Source organism: Protomyctophum bolini (assembly GCF_963924005.1).
Source record: "Protomyctophum bolini genome assembly, chromosome: 5".
Lineage (NCBI taxonomy): Eukaryota > Metazoa > Chordata > Actinopteri > Myctophiformes > Myctophidae > Protomyctophum > Protomyctophum bolini.
Window position 1 is genome coordinate 35607297 of NC_137866.1, and position 21301 is coordinate 35628597.

Below are 21301 nucleotides of genomic sequence, written 5' to 3' on the forward strand. Positions count from 1 at the left end.
CATGGACAATCAAGCATGTGCAGTGCACATAATGCACATTTATAAATAGGCTAAAATGTAGTTTTCATTCGTTTCTATTAGTTTAACTATCTTGCATTTTGTGTCTTGTATGTTAGGTCATTGGCCTTTTTACTGTTGTTTTTTCTCTCTTGTTTGTACCCCCTACTGTTCATGGTGCTCTTTTTGTATTGTTGCCGCCTGTTTTCTGTTTTGGGGACTACCATCTACGATTGGAAACTAGCATTCTTGTTAAATGTATTTACACAACATCGTTTGTGTTGTGTTCATTAAATATGCCATGTCCCTCCCAAATAAACAAAAAGAATCACTTTCATCACTCCAAAGCTTTTATTTCTCACTGCTGCTCATCCGGCTGCTACATATTGCTTTGTCTTCTTCTCACACACTGGCTGGTAGGCCTACTTTTAAAATGTCTCCACCATCCATCACTGAGCTGAGGAAAGAGTGGCGGAGTTGAAAAGGTGAGCCAACCCTGAGCCACTGCAGTGCCAACCCCTCCATCACGACACTGACGACAACATGCAGGGCTTTTGTCAAAAGAGAGGGAGGGATCTTTCTCTCGTAGCTATGAGTCAAGGATTCTTGGGGAAGCGTGCACGCAGGTGAACATCTGGTTTTTGAGGGTGGTTCTTACGTCCTACCTGGCCGTAACTCTGGTATAGCGCCTGAACATCATCCACACCAATGTAACTCCTTGCAAATGCCATTTGGGGATAATGGTTGCAAGTACAGTTAGTTGCAAGGAGGTACAGTTTCAAGGTTGCATACTCTTTGACTTTGATTATTTATTTTTACTTCTCTCTCAAACTTTGGAGCATATTTGAAAACAAATATTTCACCCACTTCTTTACACCTGTAAACATGTGACGATAAAGATGATTGTGATTCTGCCCCACGGCCTTCTCCGACTTCCGTCCGTCCCCCCTGCCCAGTATATCCATTTTTCAATACGTTATACTTCTACTCCACCACAGAGGCAAATATTGTAGCTGCCTAGTCACAAGTTACTAAGATTATTATTACAAAATGTACATTAAACAAATAAGACGTATTATACTTTGGATATTGAAAAATAGCAGGTCTACAACCGGTCATAATACAAAGCATTGTGAGCATACATAGACCTTTAATTAATTAACTATATAAATAAACGTGTGAAATAGGACATTCTGAAATTATGAGTACTTTAAGTCTATTTTTGATGACAATTCATTTGTACATTTGCTCAAGTTACATTTTTGAATACAGGACTTTTACACGTAGGCCTATAGAGTATTTCTACATTGTGGCTTTGCTACTTTGCTTCTATACTGCTGGTATTTTCCTACTTTAAAATGTTTTATTTATTCCACCACTCTGTTCTTCTACTCACATACCTTTACTTTGGGAATAGGTTGCTGGGCACAAGTCTTTGTTGAAGTGGACCTGGACACAGTGACGGATGTTTAGTGCATGAAGAATGAAGAGGTTTGCCTCATGAGCCTATATGGCCTCGCTGGCGGTGTATGATTTTGTATGTGTGAAGTAAAAGATAAATACTGGTAAACTAAACTAATCTGTATATTGACAAGACTATACTATTGTAGTATTATAGACAAAGCCTCACTGAATATAATATTACATACAGTATTATTTATTACAATGTTAGAAAAACAGCTCTCCCTCCTCATCTCCATAAAGCATTGGCAGACAAATGAAATGCATCTGACACAATATTAGATACTGTATTTGCAGATACTGTATTTGTGTAATAGATATAATGAAATCCCACCTGCTGTCTGTCCCAGGTCAGACTGCAAGCGTGCAGATGGATGGTATTGGAATTTCAAGATAACAAAAGGTTCTGATGCAACCTGTTGTAGATCAGTTATTTTTGAGGGACACTATAAGTACTACAGATGGTGCTAATTACTACTGTAGCTGCATTTACGGTCAGAGATGCATATTCGCCTTCTGTTCACTTGTGATACCAGTGGAGGTATTACAGGGGTTAAGGTGACATGCTTTTATAGTGTTTTGACTGTTACCAGGGCCGTTTGTTGGTTTATTTATTGTTGAAGTAGAGTAGACAGACTGGTGAGCCACCCACAAAGATCCAAATACTCTCTCTGCCCATTCTCCTCTGTCTGCCCATTCTCTCGCTCCCTTGATCGCTCAGCGCTAGCCTCACCTCACCTTTCTTATGTTGGCCACAGTGGTCGCTTCTTTTTAGAACTGTGCAGTGGTTCAGTGTTCCTGTTCGCTCCCCAGTGAAGAGCTGTGTTCCGCTTTATGCCAATGACAACCATTCAAAATACCTGAGTGTGTGAGCTAACTGGCTAAACACTGGAGAGAGTACAAGCTGTCATCCCCTCCAAGCAACCAAGGAGCGAGAACTGATGCAGGATGAAATGGAGAGCACTGACAAACATTCCCTCAGGCAAAAGCCTATGCAGACAGACAGATTAAACTATCACGAGTTGGAGTTGGGAACCAATGCACTCACTTTATTCACATTGTTTCAGAGCCTCAGTATAGCCTCCACTGCCAAAGTGAATGGGTCTAATCCTGCTAAGCAATCACCCCTTGACCTTGACCTGCTGACCCAACCTGCAGTGACTGGTCAACCACGTGGATCTAAAACTTCAACTGGAGGGTGTCACCCAGGGTTACATGGCACAAAGTTGAACGGATAATGAAATAATTATTATTTGCAGACTTAAACACAGCAGGAGCGAGGTGAATTGAGCGACCGTGTGTCCCATGTGTATGTCGGTCGGTCAACTAGCAGCAGTAGTAAGAAGAAGATAATATCAGTGTGCACAGATTATGCACGTTGGTCATACATTTATTTGTGACACATGGATCACAGTAGCCTATACTCTTGAGGAGGCCATGTGCTGTCTTGTTGTGCAAACAGCAAACTCTCTCTTGACACAACTCTGTTGTCTGATTATATCTGGTCCACTCCAAATATTACCTGGTTTTAACGGTGTCATGTGCCAAAAATAGCATCACGCCACAATAGTGGTACTCTTCTGCTCATCTGAAGTGAGATGACCGATCTGAGACCAGGGCCAGGTCTGATAGTGAGGTGCATTCATCTGTGGGTACGTATTCTTATCCTTAAGTGACTTGTGAATGTGGAAGAACCACCTTGGAGCAAGGGAATAATAAGATCGTCTTACAGTCAGAGCTGAGTCAGTGCACTCATTCAGATGAATCGGTACAGAATGACTCAGCGTAATTAGCCAAAGTAAAAGGGCAGCCATTTTAGGTCGAAGGTTGCCAGTGGAGTAAGGAGAAGAGCTGATGGTGAAGCATCAATACCTGGTCCCACTATCAGAGTGCTTAGCTTTACCCCTGGCACCTTGCACAGGAACCTGCACACACATACGGACAATGTGCTGTATTTTATACCCCTAACTCTAACAAGAAACAATCATCCCCACAGGCCTATACAGTGAAGTCCTCAGTCTTCATTTACACACCAAGAATTTTTTTTCCTCCCTTATTATTATAGGATTAATTTATAACAAAGTGTTACGAAAATGTTATCGGCCATTATGGACCCCTGCAAATCCATTTGGTTTAATTTGTCCACTCTCAGAGTTACAGACCTGCATGTGGCCTGTGTCCACTCTCAGAGTTACAGACCTGCATGTGGCCTGTGTCCCCTCTCAGAGTTACAGACCTGCATGTGGCCTGTGTCCCCTCTCAGAGTTACAGACCTGCATGTGGCCTGTGCTGGTCCATTTGTCCACTCTCAGAGTTACAGACCTGCATGTGGCCTGTCCACTCTCAGAGTTACAGACCTGCATGTGGCCAGTGCTGGTCCATTTTGGTTGCATCTGAATAAATGAACACTGAGGATTCTACAGAGCATAACCTTAATACGAATATATTACTATGGCATGTCCCCAGAAAGGTGATCTTCAGCTTCCTACTCCTTTTGAGGACACAAGTCTTCATGAAGTACTAACACGCCGTTTTGTTGTTGTTGTTCCTATGGAGAGGCTTATACAGTAGATCAAATCCCAACACTAATGCATCATCAATACGTCTCAGAGTGCCAGGGGGGGCAGCTTATGAAAGTGAGGACCCGTTCTGACAAATCAATGAGTCCTTGATCAAGGAGAAAACAGTGGACCCTGGCATCTGTGGATACAAATGGCCCTGTTATTTGCAGATAGCCATTACTCATAATTTTTTACTGCATGCCTCTGCATCTTTCGAGTTAAATGAGGATCCTAAACGCCTCCTGTTATAGGGCGACTTGATACAAAACTGAGACGAGATGTGATAACGCAAAGCATGAATTTGGCTTGCATCACAGTGAGCTCAGGTCCTCTTGGAGAGTATGAACACAATTCAACTGTGGTAACCAAATCAGCTAGGGATGGACAGGTTTCATGGTTGCCATTTGTCTGTTAGTGGCGTGGGAGACTCGGGGTGGACTGTCTCAGCGGACTCATTTCCTAATGGACTCAGCCGGCCGTCTGCCAAGGAGTGGGCTCGGAATGAACGAATGCCTCCCATTAAACAAAATGGCCGCCAGACGCCAGTAAATCCTGGCCACTCTACTTAAATGAGCAGGGGGGGTAGGGCGGTTAGGCTCTGACAGTTGGGTGTAGATGGATGGAGAGGTAAGGTATCGCAACCTCCTAAGACATGAGAAATATACAGTGGCTTGCTATCAGTAACTGCAGCCCCTGGAGGGCACCCCCGGCACAGCATAGCCAACATCAAGCGTTACAGAAATGACAAAGCAATTCGTACAACGCCATCATATCGCAACTCTCAGGCGGAAACGTTGCATGTTGAAAACCATTATTTTCAGGAAAGAAAATAAGAAAAAAATAAAGAACCTGTTCCAATTGACCCAAACTAGGCTAGTTATTATTCAATGACAAACTCACAGACACATAAAACCACTTTCAATCTGCCGTAATAGTATAGCAATGCAACACATTGTGAGCTTATATATCGGGTGTTTTCGCTATACCATTGCACAACACTATCATACAATGAAATTCAAAGTCGGGCAGTTTATGAAAAACATTAAAAAAAAGTTTTCTGACTGACCGTGACGATATGCAAACTAATAGGCCACATACTATAATTCAGAGATGCAAATATTAGGCCTTTTTATGGAAGGACTTAATTACTAAAGTACATTTCATTGCATCAATTTGACCATGAATTGGAAATTGGACTGGTAACTTAGAAGGCCTGATAGATTTGGCAGTGCAGTCTCCAAACATGACAACAGAAAGAGAGGGGACATTAGTGTGCTTATCAGGGGAAGAGTAGATATAGGATATAGCCTATTCTATGGGCCATCCTGGTGTTTCTCATAGTGCACTTCATTATCTTGTCTCCACTCTAGCTTATCTATGACAATCCATTTAGATAAGACCTCTACTATTAACGGTGGAAGCCTCCAGGATTCTACGGGTGGTGTGTAGAATAGAAATGGAACTATTGGAAGTGTAGGAAACTGCATATTAATCAAGCCAAGTGGTGAAACAGCTGTTACACAATTATGAATGACAGTGTATATCTGACTATTATTACAGTATGTGTTCATTTGTGTGTGTGTGCATGCATGTGTGAGTGCGCTGTGGTCCTGTACACATGCATTATTTAGCTCTGTGCATGCTTGCGCATGTGTGCATGCTTATGCGTGAGTTTGCATGGCACAAGCATGCTTCTGTCTATTGTGTGTCTCAGAGAAACATGGATGCTGATTGGGCTGTGTCAATCCGCCACAATGCACCCAGATGGTGGATGTTTGTTGATACCATTGAGACCAACAGGAAACATTGCACCTCTGCTCAAACAAAAGATTACAAGATCTCTTCTCTATGCTGTCTCTTTTCTCCCCTTTATGTCCTTGCTGTTCTTTCTCGTCTACAGGAATGCAACATCTGTGCACCCATCTTTCTCTATACCAGGCTAAACCGAAGAAAAGAACAAACTTGCCAGACAGACAGAGAGACAGACAGAGAAAGACAAGAGAGGGGCGAGAGATGGGGAGAGGCATTGGCATTCCAGTTTACAGCAAGAGGATCAAACCAGGTGTGAGACTAGCTCTCCTGTTTAGACTTGACATCACAAAGCAGGAGACCATCTGGCAACGCGACAGACAGCTAAACCACAGTCTGTTTGCTGCCGCTGCGGCTGTTGTACCTCCACTATTTGTCTTAGGAAAGTGCTCTGCAGTGGGAGAGAAATGCGACGCAGCACGGCAAACACTTAGGCAAACTTCTCCAACCCCACCAAACTTGGCTTTTGTTTAGGTCCTCAGCAAGCCTGGAGCATTGCAGGGGGAATCTGTTCCTCTGAATGTAAAATGTTGTGAACTTTCTTGTATTTCTTGTGTTAAGTTGTCACTTCTACTTTCTAAAAAAAGAAGCTGGGTACACAATGCCCAACACATACTGAGAAGATACAATACAGCATATGGCTCTAGTTGTTTCCACTGGCGTGTGTGAGGCTCTCTTCACATGTTTGCCAGGCTGCTTAAATGGCCACTCCGATATGGAGATGATTTGCTTAAGCCAGTGATCTAATTTGATGCATTTTTGAGGGATGCTAGCCCTTCCTATATACAGCTTTTGTCCCCACAAAAGGTCCGCAACACAAACATTAAATGGCATTGACAATGAAGGGAAAGTTTACGTCATCTTGTCACCACACGTCTCATATTTGAGAGAAATTAGGTCAAATGTCCACCAAATATGACGTCACTTCACACGGGTGTGATTCTTTTTTTTTTACATTTTATATCTGGGACCCCAATCTGGAGTTCCCTGTACCTCACGTTGAGAACAAGGAGCTTTAGCTAAACATGTTACTGATGCAAGTCTGTTACTTGACACAGTGCCACTCAACCTTGAAAGCAGATCTGTGAATGCATGTGTGCATAGTAAGTACATACGCATTATTCAAATCTATTATATTCACTGTCTGAGTGCTTTGACACAGGTGACACATCCACTTTGACTTGGGGGATACCATAGTGCCATGCATTGAAGCACACACTGGCTGTCTGTCCAAGTGTAATATAGGACCAGACAGAGAGTCAAGGTATCTGACTATACCGCATCATGAGGAGTGCATTTTGTGCCAGGGCCACATTCACATGGAGACAGTAGGGAGGAAACTGGACACTTTGTCTGTGGTTGGGGGGCACATACATGCCAAGCGTGCTACTCTGTTCCCAAGCTGATACCCGATAAAGGGTCTAAAGCATGTCCTCTGGAAAAACAGAAGAACTACAGCAGCCTCTTTTGATAACACAGGAATGTTTGTGTGTGTGCGTTTGCGCGTGCATGTGTGCAGTGTGTGTGTGTGTGTGTGGTTGGCTTTTCGCTGGTAATGTGTGCAGGAATAGGGGAGGTTGTCTGCAAGCATGAGAGAGTATTGTTGAAATGTATGGAGCCGAGTAGAACAACAATGAAATCACTTGGAAGTCAGTCTGGAACAGCAAGGAGAACCCAATGCCAAGACCATGAATGACACTGGCAGGAGTGCTGCATTATTTATGTGCTATGCATCGAGAGATATCACTTACATGTCTCACACAAACATAGGGCTGGATGGGTTTTTTGATGCTGCATTGCACGGCAATGCTCACAGCAGCAATGAAGCAACGATACACAGGCGTAAACTGAGTGCTGCTGGCACTCAATGAAATGCGGCCCGGCCGGGAGCAGGCCTTTGCATACATTTTGGCTGCTAGTGTCACATCTCAGGTTACACCTATTTCTCTCCAAAGATGCACATCTGAATAGAGTCGACTGTTTGCAGCTGCAACAAGGTATTATTCTGAGGCCACCAACCCTCCGCGGAGTAATTGTTATCAAAGTGGAATATAATAACAGTTTAACTTTCCATGCAACACTGTCAGAAATGGGAAAGGCTCCATGTTTTCTTAAGTCTGCATATAGTTGCTGAAACGAGCTTATGAGACCGCAGCACACGCTGAGTGGCTACATGCCAGCCCATGCAGTCTGTGTTCACCATCGCGGCCCCGAGTGCAGTTGTAAGCCAACAATGAAACACGGAACTCATACACTGCAATGGTGGAAAGTATGTAGCCTACATTCACTGTGCTGTACATAAATACTTTTTTGAGGTACTTTAACTTTAATTTAATTATACTTTATTTCCATTTATACATTTATATATTATATTATACTCTACTACATCAGAGAACAATTTTACACTGTTTACTTCACTACAATTATTTGTAGCTTTAGTATAGTTACCGGTACTTTGCACAGTTTGCAAGGATATTATTACAAAACTTATATTAACTGATAAATGATCATGTATTATTATAGGTTAAATACCCATAATTACAATCCCCACCTTACCGGATGCAACATTAAAGTGAACATGTTAATGCATTATAATTACAATACACAAAGTGGGGTATATGTTGGTTACATTTTGTACACTCTCAGAGTTTAATTTAACTGTGTAAAAACTGACAGGAACGTGAGACATGCACCCTGCCTATAACACCCAACCAAATACATTTCCCTGGAACAATTTCAGCACGATTTGTTAGTCAGCTAATAAATTCCAGGGAGGGAATGCAATTCCATGTATTTGCTGCCACCCCCCCCTCTTTCTCACTGTAAAGTGTAATTACATCTGCCATCCAGTCTGATTGACAGGAAAGCCTATGTCTTCCCCCAGTCGACTGCTTGTTAAAGCTTGTTTACTTTTGGGGTCCTTTGTGTTGAAATATTTGTGCGATGAGGAGGCCTGTCACAAGAGAATTGGTGGTGAGGTGAACATGATAGTTCAAGAGTTCTGGGAAGTTTGAAAGCTATAGTCCTGAAAGATGTGCCAGTGACACAGTGTACTGTAGAAAGACAACTGACTTTGATGAATGAATGAATGAATGAATAGTTTATTTCGATCTTTCAGAGGGAGACATTACACAAAACAGTTTACTTTTTCTTTTTTTAGGTGATCGAAAAGGCATGCAGAAGCTTAAAGCTTATTAGTGCCTATCCTTATCTCAACATATTCCAAAATACGGTTGAAGATATGCATAACAATCAACATATAAACAAAACAAACAGATGCCATTTAAAGAAGAGTAGAAAATTAAAAAAAAACAAAAAAAAAAAACAGACAGACAGAAAAACAAAACAACGAGAAAACAAAACAAAGCAAAGAGGGACAAAAAGACAAAGCTACAATGTTATACTTTAGTCCAACACTGATCATCTGCAGTGCAGTTGTTCTTGACGTCTGTAGAAGTCATTTTTTCCACAGTGAAGCATTTAAGTCTTAAAACCATGTACAATTTATATGACAGTGTGTTTATGTACTTTTATAGAGCTCTCATATTGATACCTCCCACTGAGCAATATAGTTGGCTATATATGTCTGTCTAAAACCGCAGGCTATAAACTGGTCTAAAAATGAAATTTGGCTCCAACACCCACTTTGAGAATCACTGATGAAACAATACAGTCATAGACATATTGAAATTCCAAATAAAATACTGGTTGTATTGTATCTGGCTAAACAAGAAAGGACTAGGCCTACTTCCTCCAGCGGAGGGGCACAGCCAGGCGGTCGGGCTCTTGTCTGAGGACCAGAGCACTCGCGCCACTCTCCTCTCCCGGATACAGCATGACACCACCTGGGCTGGGCTGGCTGTCATCGTGTGTGCTGCACGCAACTTGAGACTGACGGGAGAACCATGTGCTTTTTGCGTCAAATTCGGTCAATTGGTGGGTTTTCTTTTCTATATAGGCCTAGCCTGCTATATTTACATTAACATTTGATGTACTTTAGGCCAAGTAGGCAGGCAACCAGTGACAGTGGGCTATTTTTTTAATTAAAGTCGCTGACGCCATGCACCGGTGCACCCCCACTGAACAGGTCGGGCCGGCCAGGTGCGTACTTATAGCCTAGCTTAAATGCTATACGCTAGCATAATATTAAGAACGTTATTCCTTTAATAATGTCTTAATAAAAAATACAGAAAAGTTTTAGGGGTTTTCCATTTAGTTATTACAGTAAAATCATCAATGGGCCCTTATAGGCTAGTCCTACTACATTTCTACATCATGAACACAGTACACTGTTGTGTGTGTTAGGCTAAAACCTAGCCTAAAAGCGAGCAGCTGAAAGGGTTGACAGACATGCACAAAGCTGATGAAATAGAACGTCAATTAATTTAATTATTAATGGAAGTCTTCTCTAACTGCACCATTTTGTTTATTTTTCCCGCACTTCCACTGAAATGTGCACGCAAAGCATGCAATGACAACATGCATCATTTCCCTTTGGGTTAACTATATATACTCAGTCTCTGGGCCTACTTGAACAAATTTCTGCAGATAATATCCGCTCTAGCAAACTGAGCATAACCAAGCCTGTCATTTTCCCAAGAATAGACGGGTAGGGTAGTTAAAATTACAGCTTTTGAGGAACGGAAAATTTACGCACTGTCTGTTTTTAAATAAGGAACTGAATGGTCATATGGTAACGTTTATAGATTTTAGAATTTGAACATGGCTTTTAAGAAAAAAATGGAGGGTGACACTGCAAAGTTTGGCATTACTAGCCTACTTCATAGCATAGTAAAGTAGTCTAGCTATACTTGGTAAATATTCTATGAAGGAATGGGATTCCGATGTCGCATGTGCAATGTTTGTGCAGCTATGCTACAGGCCACATGTCTGTCCGACGGGGGGCGTTTGGCACCGCTTTCATCCCTAACCGCAGGTCACCCTGCCTTCACTTGTCCAAGTTGTCAGCAATTCAGATCGCATGCAAATCATCAAGAGCGTCATTCTGAAAGAGCCGTGTGTGTGTGTTTGTTTGTGTGTGTGAGAGAGAGAGAGAGAGAGAGAGAGAGAGAGAGCCAGGCATAGCATAGTGACTGAGTAGCGAGAAGAGAGCGCAATAGCACCAGCGAGCGAGAGAGAGCGAGAGAGAGAGAGGGAGAGAGAGAGAGAGCGAGAGAGAGGGGGAGAGAGAGAGAGAGCGAGAGCGAGCGCAGTGCATTCCTTGAGAGAGAATCCCAGTCTTTTTCTTGTCTCCCAGCCGGCGGCGGAGAAGCAGAGAGCGACTTGAGCTCCTGCACGCAGATGCAACGAAAGTGATAGATTCTCTTTAGTCGGCAGAGAAGAAGTTGGGATAGGGGGGTTTAAAATTAAAAGCACAACCAACTTAAAGTTTGATCTCGGAGCATCGCGGCGATTTAATTTGTTTATTTCTTAGAAACTTTTTGTTTTGGTCCGTTTTTAGTGTGGGGCCATGACGGGTTCACAACAACGGGGACACTTGTGCCGCGGCTGGGCATTCATGCTGGCGGTCGCTGTTCTGTGGCAGCCCCGGCGCTGCTCTGGAAGTTGCCCGGAGAAAGACTTGGAGAAACGGGAAGATCAGGCCAACGTAGTGCTGACCGGCACCGTGGAGGAGATCATGAACATGGACCCGGTGCATAACACATACTCCTGCAAGGTAAGAAGAAAGAAGAACGCCGCTCTCACCGGTTATTAGGAGAAGATTGTCGCTCGCAAAGTTGACAAAGGACAATCTGACGAAAATTGCCGATCCACAAGCTCACGACGCACTGTGTGAGCTTGTGGATCGGCTATTTTTTGGAAATAAGACACCGTTGTACGGTGTATTATAGAGCATGCTTTTAACTCTGCAATCATACAGCGTAACGAGGACAATGACACCTGACAATTATGCTGGAAGCCACTTCAGGCGACAGTCGCCCAATTATGCCCTCATTTTGGAGTAGTTAAAGTTAAACCCCATTTTTGCTGAAGCACAGTCACTTTGATGTTCTTATCCAAGCAGGCCCCAGCCGCCCCAGGCTGGACCCCCCATCCCATATAGTCAGTCAGAAGCAGTGTGTGTGCCACAGATAACATTGGGCCCTGGTCAGCAAGCATCAACAATTTTGCCAAAACCTGTCTACAGATCACATTAAAATAATTGATCCATTCATATCTGGCACTCACTGGCAGTGGTTACTTGAAAGTACCAACACAAAATCCATGTACCCATCGGTATAGGGCTGTTTCCCCCTACTCACCACCGGTGACTACAGAAGTAGTTAGTCTCTTGAGAATGGGTACCCAGATTGTTACAGAAGTGGTTCTCAAACATTTTCATCTCAAGGACCACCATATTGATACTTGCTAGACTGTGGACCCCCATTTTAAAATGTATTGTGCCAGGGGAACCGCCATAGAAGAACATTTGTTGTTGTTACATTTAGTACAGCTAGAATTCTAGGTCTACGAGTATATAATAATCACCCTCCAAATAATGTATTGTTTGTATCACTGGCCAGTGCTGCACACTCTGCATACTGACACCTACTGTCAGTATTCTATATTATTTATATTGTTTATCCGTAAATAATGTTAAACAAATTTTACCCCACACACCACTGACACCAGTGTTCATCATCAGGCGCACACTTCAATGTCACTAATCTTCTACAGGCTGCACGTTTTGACTAAACCGTCATGACAGTGTTATTGCTAATGCCTGAAATCATAACAGTAATAATACCTGCCCATGTCTGTTTCAGTTCGACTCAGCGCTTTGTATAACCTGAAGCTATGTAGCAACGCTGGCAAAAAGCCTTCCACCCTTCCACAGAAAGCACATCTCGAGTCATGGCACACGCATGCACAGCCTTCAGATATCCGTACTAATGGTGAAATAAACTAGTTTTGGGACCGCGTGGGCTGCTCTCCCTTAATGTGTGCTTTGCACCAACTAATGCTCTGTCTCACAAGGGATGACTCAAATAGATTAGAGGCACACGACTCTTGATTGTGCGGAAACCACCTTCAGACAAAATGAGACGACTCCTAATTGGAAATTGTCCCATGATGGGAGAGAACATGTCTAGCACTGTTCCTCCCCATACATTCTTAGGTTATTGGTGGTGGCAGGAATATATCTACAATCAGTCAGCAGGTAGGAAACTTCAATGATAAAAAAGGAGAATGAGTTTTCCCTGAGCTAGACTCTTAACCCCTTAACAGCTCTTCCATACAGTCATCTTAGCCATCTGCTGGGTGAAGCTGTAATAGCAACCCTCCCCTGGATTCTGAAAACACTCCCTTTCCCCAATGTAAGTGTTCTTGATATAGATTTCCTCTATGCTTGTCGTGCAGGTGAGGGTGTGGCGCTACCTGAAAGGAAAGGGTCAAGTGAACGGCGACATTCTGCTGGACGGCGGCAACAAGGTGATGATCGGCGGCTTCGGGGACCCCGGGATCTGTGATAACCAGGTTGCCACGGGCGACACTCGCATATTCTTTCTCAACTTGGCCCCGGAGTTCATGTGGCCAGCACACAAGAACGAGCTGATGCTCAACTCGAGCCTGATGAGGATTACCCTGCGCAACCTGGAGTCTGTTGAGAACTGCGTGGAAGGTAGGTTTGTTGTTGCGAGGTGAAGGCTCTCTCAGGCGTGTAGAAGAGGCTAAAGCCTGATTCATAGCTGAAAATAGCCAATCAAGCTAGTCAAGCTTGATAACAATGCCTTGCAACGCGCTGTGAGCTTGTAGATCATCTATTTTGGCGTGTAACATTGTCATATGGTGAAAGATAAATCAGGCCTAAATATTCTTTCTAATCTGACCACTGGTCAGGTTGAATTGGCACCCTGTTGAGTCTCCAGAAAGAAAATAATGGACGGCAGATTGTTTATGTATTGTCTGATATATCTTTTTACAGGGACAGTGCAGTGCACATTAATCAACGTCACTGGAAATGTCCCCGTGTTAGCCAAAGGGCTTATTTTAGCCTGAAGTGTATTCCTTCAGTAGGATTTAGAGCATGAATGCAGCAGTACCAGAGAGGTTAGACGTTTTTTTATTGGATGGTGTTGGTTTGGCGCTCTAGACAGGCTGGCAAAGCGTTAATGGGGAAAGTAAATAAGAAATCTGCAGCTACCATTGAGATGCCCTGAGAAGTAGCTTCTGGCTAACAGTGAAATGGGCCCTATTAGTTCTCCTTTGCTGCACATGTAAATGCGTGTAACTGTGTCTGCTGATGTTATTTGCTGATTTGCCACGATTTGTATGTTTGCATGTCAAGAAGTTATACAGGATCTAGCCTGCAGAGCCCAGCCTCTCTTTAAATGTTGGGGATCGTCATATATCAGTGGATGCTGAAATTACATAGCCCCAGGCTCACACAATGTCCAGGTTTCTCAGCATTCCATGAAACGGGGACACCTGAGTCATTTTACTAGCTTAGTTGCCATGGTGAAGCTTTTCCCAGTGTAGAGGTGGTTGTGCCTCTCTCGAAGATCAAAATGTCTCCAGGGACACGGGTTTGACCTCACTGAGGGATGACTCCTCATGACCTTTGTGTTTAGTCACAGAACTGTTTTATGAATGAGGGGGAAGCTCCTTAACACTCTTACACATAACCTGGAGTTTTGAGGTATTTACAGGGGACGCAGTTGTTCCCACACACTTTTCTCTCACAGTTTGCATTTGGGTTTTTTCACACATTTTAGTGGCAGAATCTTGGCTCGACTATAAAAGAGAGAGAGAGCAGTGAGAAAGATGACTCTGAGTTCTAAATTTGTCCTAACTACACAGAGGAAGCAGACTTGGACAATGAATGAATAGCTTGGATCCAACTTGTGCTTGAAAACATGCAGTATTTAGTTTTGTTGAAGAGTAGGAGAAAGGGGAGCATTGTGCTAGTAATTTATTTTAGCCATAGCTACTTAATTTGCTCATTGAACTATTATAGATGCCAAAACTGGAATGCAACATCCCTTTCATTTTCTGGGAGGGGTTAAGAAATCATTTGTTAGGCATTACATGGAGCCGCGAGCACATAGCCGTGACAAATAAATCTCAACATCTGCAACCATATCAGTGCATGCCCCCCACCCCCAATGCCAATGAGCAGTGTTTGTTGCTGTTTGGCTCCAACTGGAGCCTGACAATGCTGGCAGCTGTTCAAAGTTTGAATCTAACACTTAGCCAGTCCTGGAATTCCAAGGGAAATGTAGCTATGCAGGGCACGGATCGACCTGTCAGAGGCTTTCTGGTGCAATCAGGGTTTCAGAGTTGAGCCCTCCACTGGCTCCACATCCTCTGTGTTTGCCGCTAGTGTGACCTGGGTGGCAGCTGATTCCAATGACTAGAGCTTGTTTGCTGCGTCAGATGGAATTTGGCACACACATACATTTCCTCTGCTTGCTTGTCCGTCTAGGCACAAAACACTGCTGCTAATCTTTTATTTTGGCTTGTCCCCCCCCCCTTTATTCCTTGTTGTGGAATGGGGAGTTTCTTGGCTTCAGACACCTATCAAGAACGTCCCATTTTTGTTGTGGAGGAGGCGCCTTGTGTTTTAGGAGGCTCTTGGCCTGGCCTGTTTAGAAGCACAGAATAATTCACCTAACCTGATAGCCCGCTTAGACATTGTTGCTGATACAAATTAAAAACCTAAGATTCATGGGGTGCTGCATAATGTGCATATCTAGTAGGGCTGTCAGTTCACCTCTATAATCCAATTCGAATTTCATTGCTTAATTATTTGTAATTTTCGAATATATTCGAATATTTACATTGTATTTTAGCTCATATTTAGCCTATAATAATACACAGAATAACAAGGTTTTGACGATGCACGTTCTGTCCACTAGAGGGCCCCCCCTTCCAAACAACAAAGCAGTACTTTAAGAACATGTAATAATGGTTTTCGGCACAACATAGCGTTTAAACTGTTGTTTTATTGAGCACAGTGCACTCAGCACGGCAAGATTGTTGTCTGTCTATAGTGCAAATGCATTTTACAGTGAACGTTGTATACTTCTGATACAGTATAGTCTGAGTAGTGAGTAGGCTAGTCAGGAATCATGAACTTTTTATTTTTTCTTTTTAAACGGAATGCTGTCACGATGAACAGGCCATCATTAGTAAATAGCAATGAAGATATATAGAGATGCCTATATTTTGCGCTAAAGTAATTGTTGAATAACACATAAATGTAGGTTTTAAGGCTAGAATGGCATTGTAGTGGACTATAGTGAGAGGCGAGATTGTCTTTCCTTCATTGCGGGACTGCAGGACTAGTCTGGAGATATAGTCGTGGATGATCAGCTTCAGACAGTCAGTGTTTTGGTTCGTACCTGGAGTTTTGCATTATCTCCGCTGTGCACAGCAGCACAGGGGAACTGTCTTTAATATATCCATGGTCGTTTTCAGTTGCTTTCCATGTGCAACACAAAAGTAGCCTACCATGTGTTTGTTTTGGTAATAGCCTACTGCAGGCGCAGCCATGCTGATTCACGTAATCGCGTAGGACAAAATGAAACCAGCCGGACCAACGTTAATGGTTTAATGCACGTAGGACCCGCATTTTCAAACTGTCCACAATATGCGACAGACTCGACGGTACTAATAAAACATGCGAGTGATTCTTCTTAGTTGCAGCGCGCTGTGCGACTGCGTGTGTGCATGCGTGCAGAGGAGGGAGGAGGTGACGAGGCGCGCGTGTGACCGTGTGTGCGTGCGTGCAGATGGGAGATTTCACAGCGGTAGATTCGTTACTCAATACATTTAGTGAGCGGATAAAATAACATAAAACAAAATAAAAATATTAAATAGAATTAATAAATGATAAAAGCTCCATTCGAATGGCAATTTTAGCTTTCGAATATATATATATTTTTTAATATTCGAATTTCTTTCATATTATGAAATTCGTTCTGACAGCCCTGATATCTAGTATTGCGGCAAACACCTGAATGCATTGACAAGTCATCTATGGAAAAAACAACACTGTTTGCAGCTCATCTTATCGTGATTGAACAATGGTCATTCATATTGTTTTGGCCAACACTTGTGTGCGGCAGAGCCTCGCTCTAGCCTGCACAAACAATGGAACCCACCGCAGACTCGGAGCCAGTATAGTTGTGCACTGATCTATGATGAATAATGGCAGGTTCAAGGCGCTGCACTTCCTGTTGAGGCAGAAGTCAGATGAAATCTTTTTCTCTTTACTCAATTGGGTGAAACGGACCTAGATGATGAGGCGGCATTCCCCTGTCTCACCGGAGAACGCGCTTTGAGGTTTCTCGCTCCACTGTGCAGAGTTTTAATTAAGACAGTCAAGTCCAATCCCATCCTGGTGCGCGCAGCCACTACCCTGTGGGACGGGACAAGACCGTACCTGCCGCAGCGCTCGATGTACCCTCCTCTCCCTTTTCCGCCTCATTCTTGACATTTTCGATAGCTGGGATAGAGTGAAGAATGCCTGGCAGAGAGTAGGGCGGGGAGGCACATTGTCGGGGGGGAGGGGGAGGCTTTGTGCGAGGCGGGTCACGTAACCATCGCGTTCTTAGAAGGAGAGGGGAAAATAAGATGAGTGATGTCAAAGCAGAGGGGGAAAAGAGAGTCCATGCAGGAATTTGTCGGGTGTGGACACGGAAGAGCTGTTGTTGTGTTTGTCGTGGCACACTTGCGGGGGGTGTGATCAGAGTGGCGTGGAGATAGGTGCTGGGAGGCATCAAGTTTCCTTCCCTCTCCCTCTCTCTCTCTCTCTCTCTCCCTCTCTCTTTCCCTCTCTTCGTCTCTCTGGGCGGTCGCACTACGGGCCACTCAGACCTCGTGTGGGATCACTTGGCTCCAGGCTTTCTTCTGCCAAAGACAGCCTTCCCCAGAGGAGTGTTAACAAGATCTCAGTAAGCACTTGCCTTGCCGGGGAGCTCTTAAAACACTGTATGCCATATTTACTGCATCGCAAAAAATAAAATAAAAGATAAATAGGAGCGGACCCCTGCCTCTTCTGTTTTGTAATGTCTTATCTTTGTTTATTTGCTGCTTACCATTCTGTGGCGCAACTCTGGTACAAAAATGTGCCACGTTCCTCGCATTGTTTAATTGCACATTGCGAGGGCTGATAAGCGGAAGGCCCTCGGCACTGGATCGCTCTTCCTTTGTTCATTCCTGCAGCTACCGTTCAGTGAAATGTTACCGTATTCTATTGTGCTTCGTGCACGCCTGTCAGATAATGTGTCACTATCAAGCAGAGCCATTTGCCATGCCTTTGGAGACACAATGAAGTCTTGGTCTCTCAGAATGAAAGGGGGGGTCAATAGACAGGCCTTGGAAAATTGTTCTGCTTTTCCACAGCTACAATGACTAGGAAGAGAGAGAGACAGACAGACAGAGAGTAAGAGAGAGAGACATATCCAAGGCCAAGAAGAGGGGGAGGCAGGGATAGGGAAGTGTTGAGCGTACAGGCAGATCTTATCGGCCTCACTGTGTTTCATCAGGCTCAGCTCCATGCCTGTACAGTTACTCCCTCAAGGCCCCATCGGAGGACGGCAACAAAGGGCTGCTTCTTCCCCGCTGTCCTCATCTCTTCCTCTGACCGAGCCAGTATTAGTCGTTGCGCGGCCATGCACTGCCGCTATTCATGGCTCCTGTTCCGTGGATCATCTGCCCGTCAAAAAAGAACTAGGCTTCTAACTGACTAACTCTAACTGTAGAAGAATCAGAATCAGTCACAAATTTGTTTTTGCGACAGAGCGGTTGACTTGATTTGCCAGTAGGTGGTCTGATGGGCGAGCTAAGAGCTCGCAGACAGATAGTGCTGTGAAATGCTCCTTAGTCAGGGTCGGTGGCGGGATGCATGTGGGCTAACTTTTTGAAGCCCCCACTCCTCCTTGCACACCACCACACTGATCCCCCTCTCTATGTCTATGTTACTCAGTCGGTAAGCGAGCATATGGACCCACATGCAAGCACACACGCACGCACGCACGCACGCACGCACGCATGCACGCACGCACACACACACACACACACACACACACACACACACACAGTCACACACAGTCACACTCACACACACACACACGCACACGCACACACACACACACACTCCGGAAAATGTTCCACTTTCTTCCTCCCACTGTTTGTGCAAGGAGGAGGCCCCAGGAAGGTGTGTTGGAATTCCCAGCTCCTTACAGGTCCCTCCTACTTACCTGTCCCCCCATCCCTCCTCCCTCCCTGCTCCCCATCCTAAGATCTGAGGAGGTAATGATAGAACGATAAGGGGCAATGTAGGGGGAGGGGTGAGCGAGGGTAGTGGTGATGGTGTTGCAAGTCCTACTTTCCTTTTTTTCTCCACAAATTTCACAGGGTTCGTCGTGAGGTTTATCCTGAGAGCGGCCGAATCTCCTTGTTCAAAGAACAAAGCCAGACTTACGTTAAAAGCCTTTTTGCGACAACAACACAAAAAGAGAGGTGGGGGATTGTTTGTTTTGAGATAGGCCAAGATTGTTTTGTCTGACAGGGTCACTAGCTCAGCTACAGTTAATCAGTGACTCGACAAGTACTGGGAGATGACTCACATGATGTCAGGTTCCCTGCCAACTTCTGGCAAACGGTTGCCGTCTCAAATACGAAACTCCGCGCACGGGTTTCCCTTTGGACCGCTACAACTCTTACCATCTGATAAGTGTGCCACTGTTGCACAATGAAAGGTGATGACCTAGGGCTGGGGGATATGACTTCAAATCAATATCATGATTATTTCCAACAATAGCAAAAAGTGAAAATAGCAGATTTACAAGATCACAGCGTGTTGCGATGCTATGCGTTGTGAATATTGCGGCTATTTGAACAATAATAAAGTATAATACAGGGTTATGGTTAATCAGACTAATCAATTTAGTTCATTATAAAAATCTATTCGAAATTTTCTGTGTCAATTCTTAAGAAATGCTTCTTGATTATACGATTAACCTACTTAATTACGGACTTAAAATTAAGTCCGTTATAGGTTCTAAATATCAATTTTGATATATTTTCGTTTAATTGCCCAGCCCTAAATTGCCTTTCACACATTAAAACCGGCTAGTGTAATGCCCAAAAGGGGAGACGGAGGGCATCTTTTATTGTGGCTCTGGAGAGTGTGTGAAAACTCTGCCAGCCCCACCCAGCTGACTAAGGTATAGTGGTGGCGGGGTCCTCTTCGTCGCGGCTTCATGTGCACAAGAAGCTCTTTGTCTTCAGGGAGTCATGGATCCGAGAAGACTGACTCTGAGGATTGGATTTTTCTCAGGGTACTTGCATTGGATTAGTATATGATAAGTGTGTGTGCATGTGTGCATTTGTGCGTGTGTCTTAAACCTATTTTATATTTAGTTGCACGTGGGTGGGTGTTACACCTGCACGCAACTATAAGTCTAAATCAAGCCTCACGTCCGTATGTGCAATGTGTATGCGTGTGAAATGCACACATATCTGCAGTGCACATGTGTGCATGCTTCAGTTAATTCCCAGTATGGCGGTACCCTGCTTTGCCCCTCTTTGCCAATGCACTCTATCCGGTGAAGTGAATGGGTTTGGATAAAGGGAGCAGAAGACATGCTCACTTGAGTGGACCGAAGTCTTTGATGAAAAGCGGCAACATGGGCAGAGGAGAAATGGGAGAGTTGGACCTGTTTGCCAGCTCGCCCGCAGTCTCCACTGTTATTGCACATTCTACATTTTTAATTAAAGAATGCTGGAGCGGGGAACCCTGCCTGGCGTAGCAACGAAGGGCTCCTAAAATGAGAAAGCCATGAAAGACAGAGGACAGAGAGCGAGAGAGAGAGTGGAATGGCCTTGGCCTGGCTGACAGCAGTGCAACCCACCAGTGTAAACCCCCCTCACGGCGATAAGAATCACTATTGATAGCATGCAAACGTATAGACCTACATGTAGCCACATGCCTGACACGGCATTACGTGCTCAGACTGTAGACGTCTGTAGGACGTCTACGCTGTATGTAACACTCACTAAGATTCACTTGAGTTGAGCAAGTTGCGTCATTTTTTAAAAAGTGTTTAATTTGTGACTCAATGTGAATTGGAGGATTTATTTTGCCCTTTTCAGAAAAGCCCACTGAATGTCCCACTGAATGTCATCCATTCCCTGTTGAACTTTACAGTACTCCTTATCTTGCGGCCCCAAGGGCACAACATATCCAAAGGGCCTTAGAAGATGCTTCTTCTGTGATGACTCATGTTGTAGTGGGGCCTGGTCTTGAACTTACCCGTGGGCTGTGCAGGTAGTTGGAAGAACTTATTTCTTCATTGTCCGTGAACATTAATCCAAACCTTTGGAATTGTTTCCAAGTGACTGATCTATGAGTCGGCTTTCAAGTTCAGTCTCGCAGCACCACAAACAATTCATTCTGTTTTCATTATTCATCCACTAAATGTGTGTTTTTCCAAGTGAGTCATGCTCCTGCACATGTCTGC

General features: G+C 44.0%; 1 protein-coding gene across 4 annotated transcripts in view; it reads left to right on the forward strand.

The window, feature by feature from the left end:
• The first annotated feature begins 10989 nt into the window (after positions 1-10989).
• agrn (agrin) overlaps positions 10990-21301 on the forward strand; it is a 347396-nt gene continuing 337084 nt past the window's right edge. For all 4 annotated transcript variants that reach the window (XM_080763911.1, XM_080763912.1, XM_080763913.1 and 1 more), the window contains exons 1-2: positions 10990-11505; positions 13191-13452. In XM_080763911.1, the coding sequence (XP_080620037.1) occupies positions 11299-11505; positions 13191-13452 (469 nt within the window). In that variant the 5' untranslated portion in view covers positions 10990-11298. The remainder of the gene's footprint in view (positions 11506-13190; positions 13453-21301) is intronic.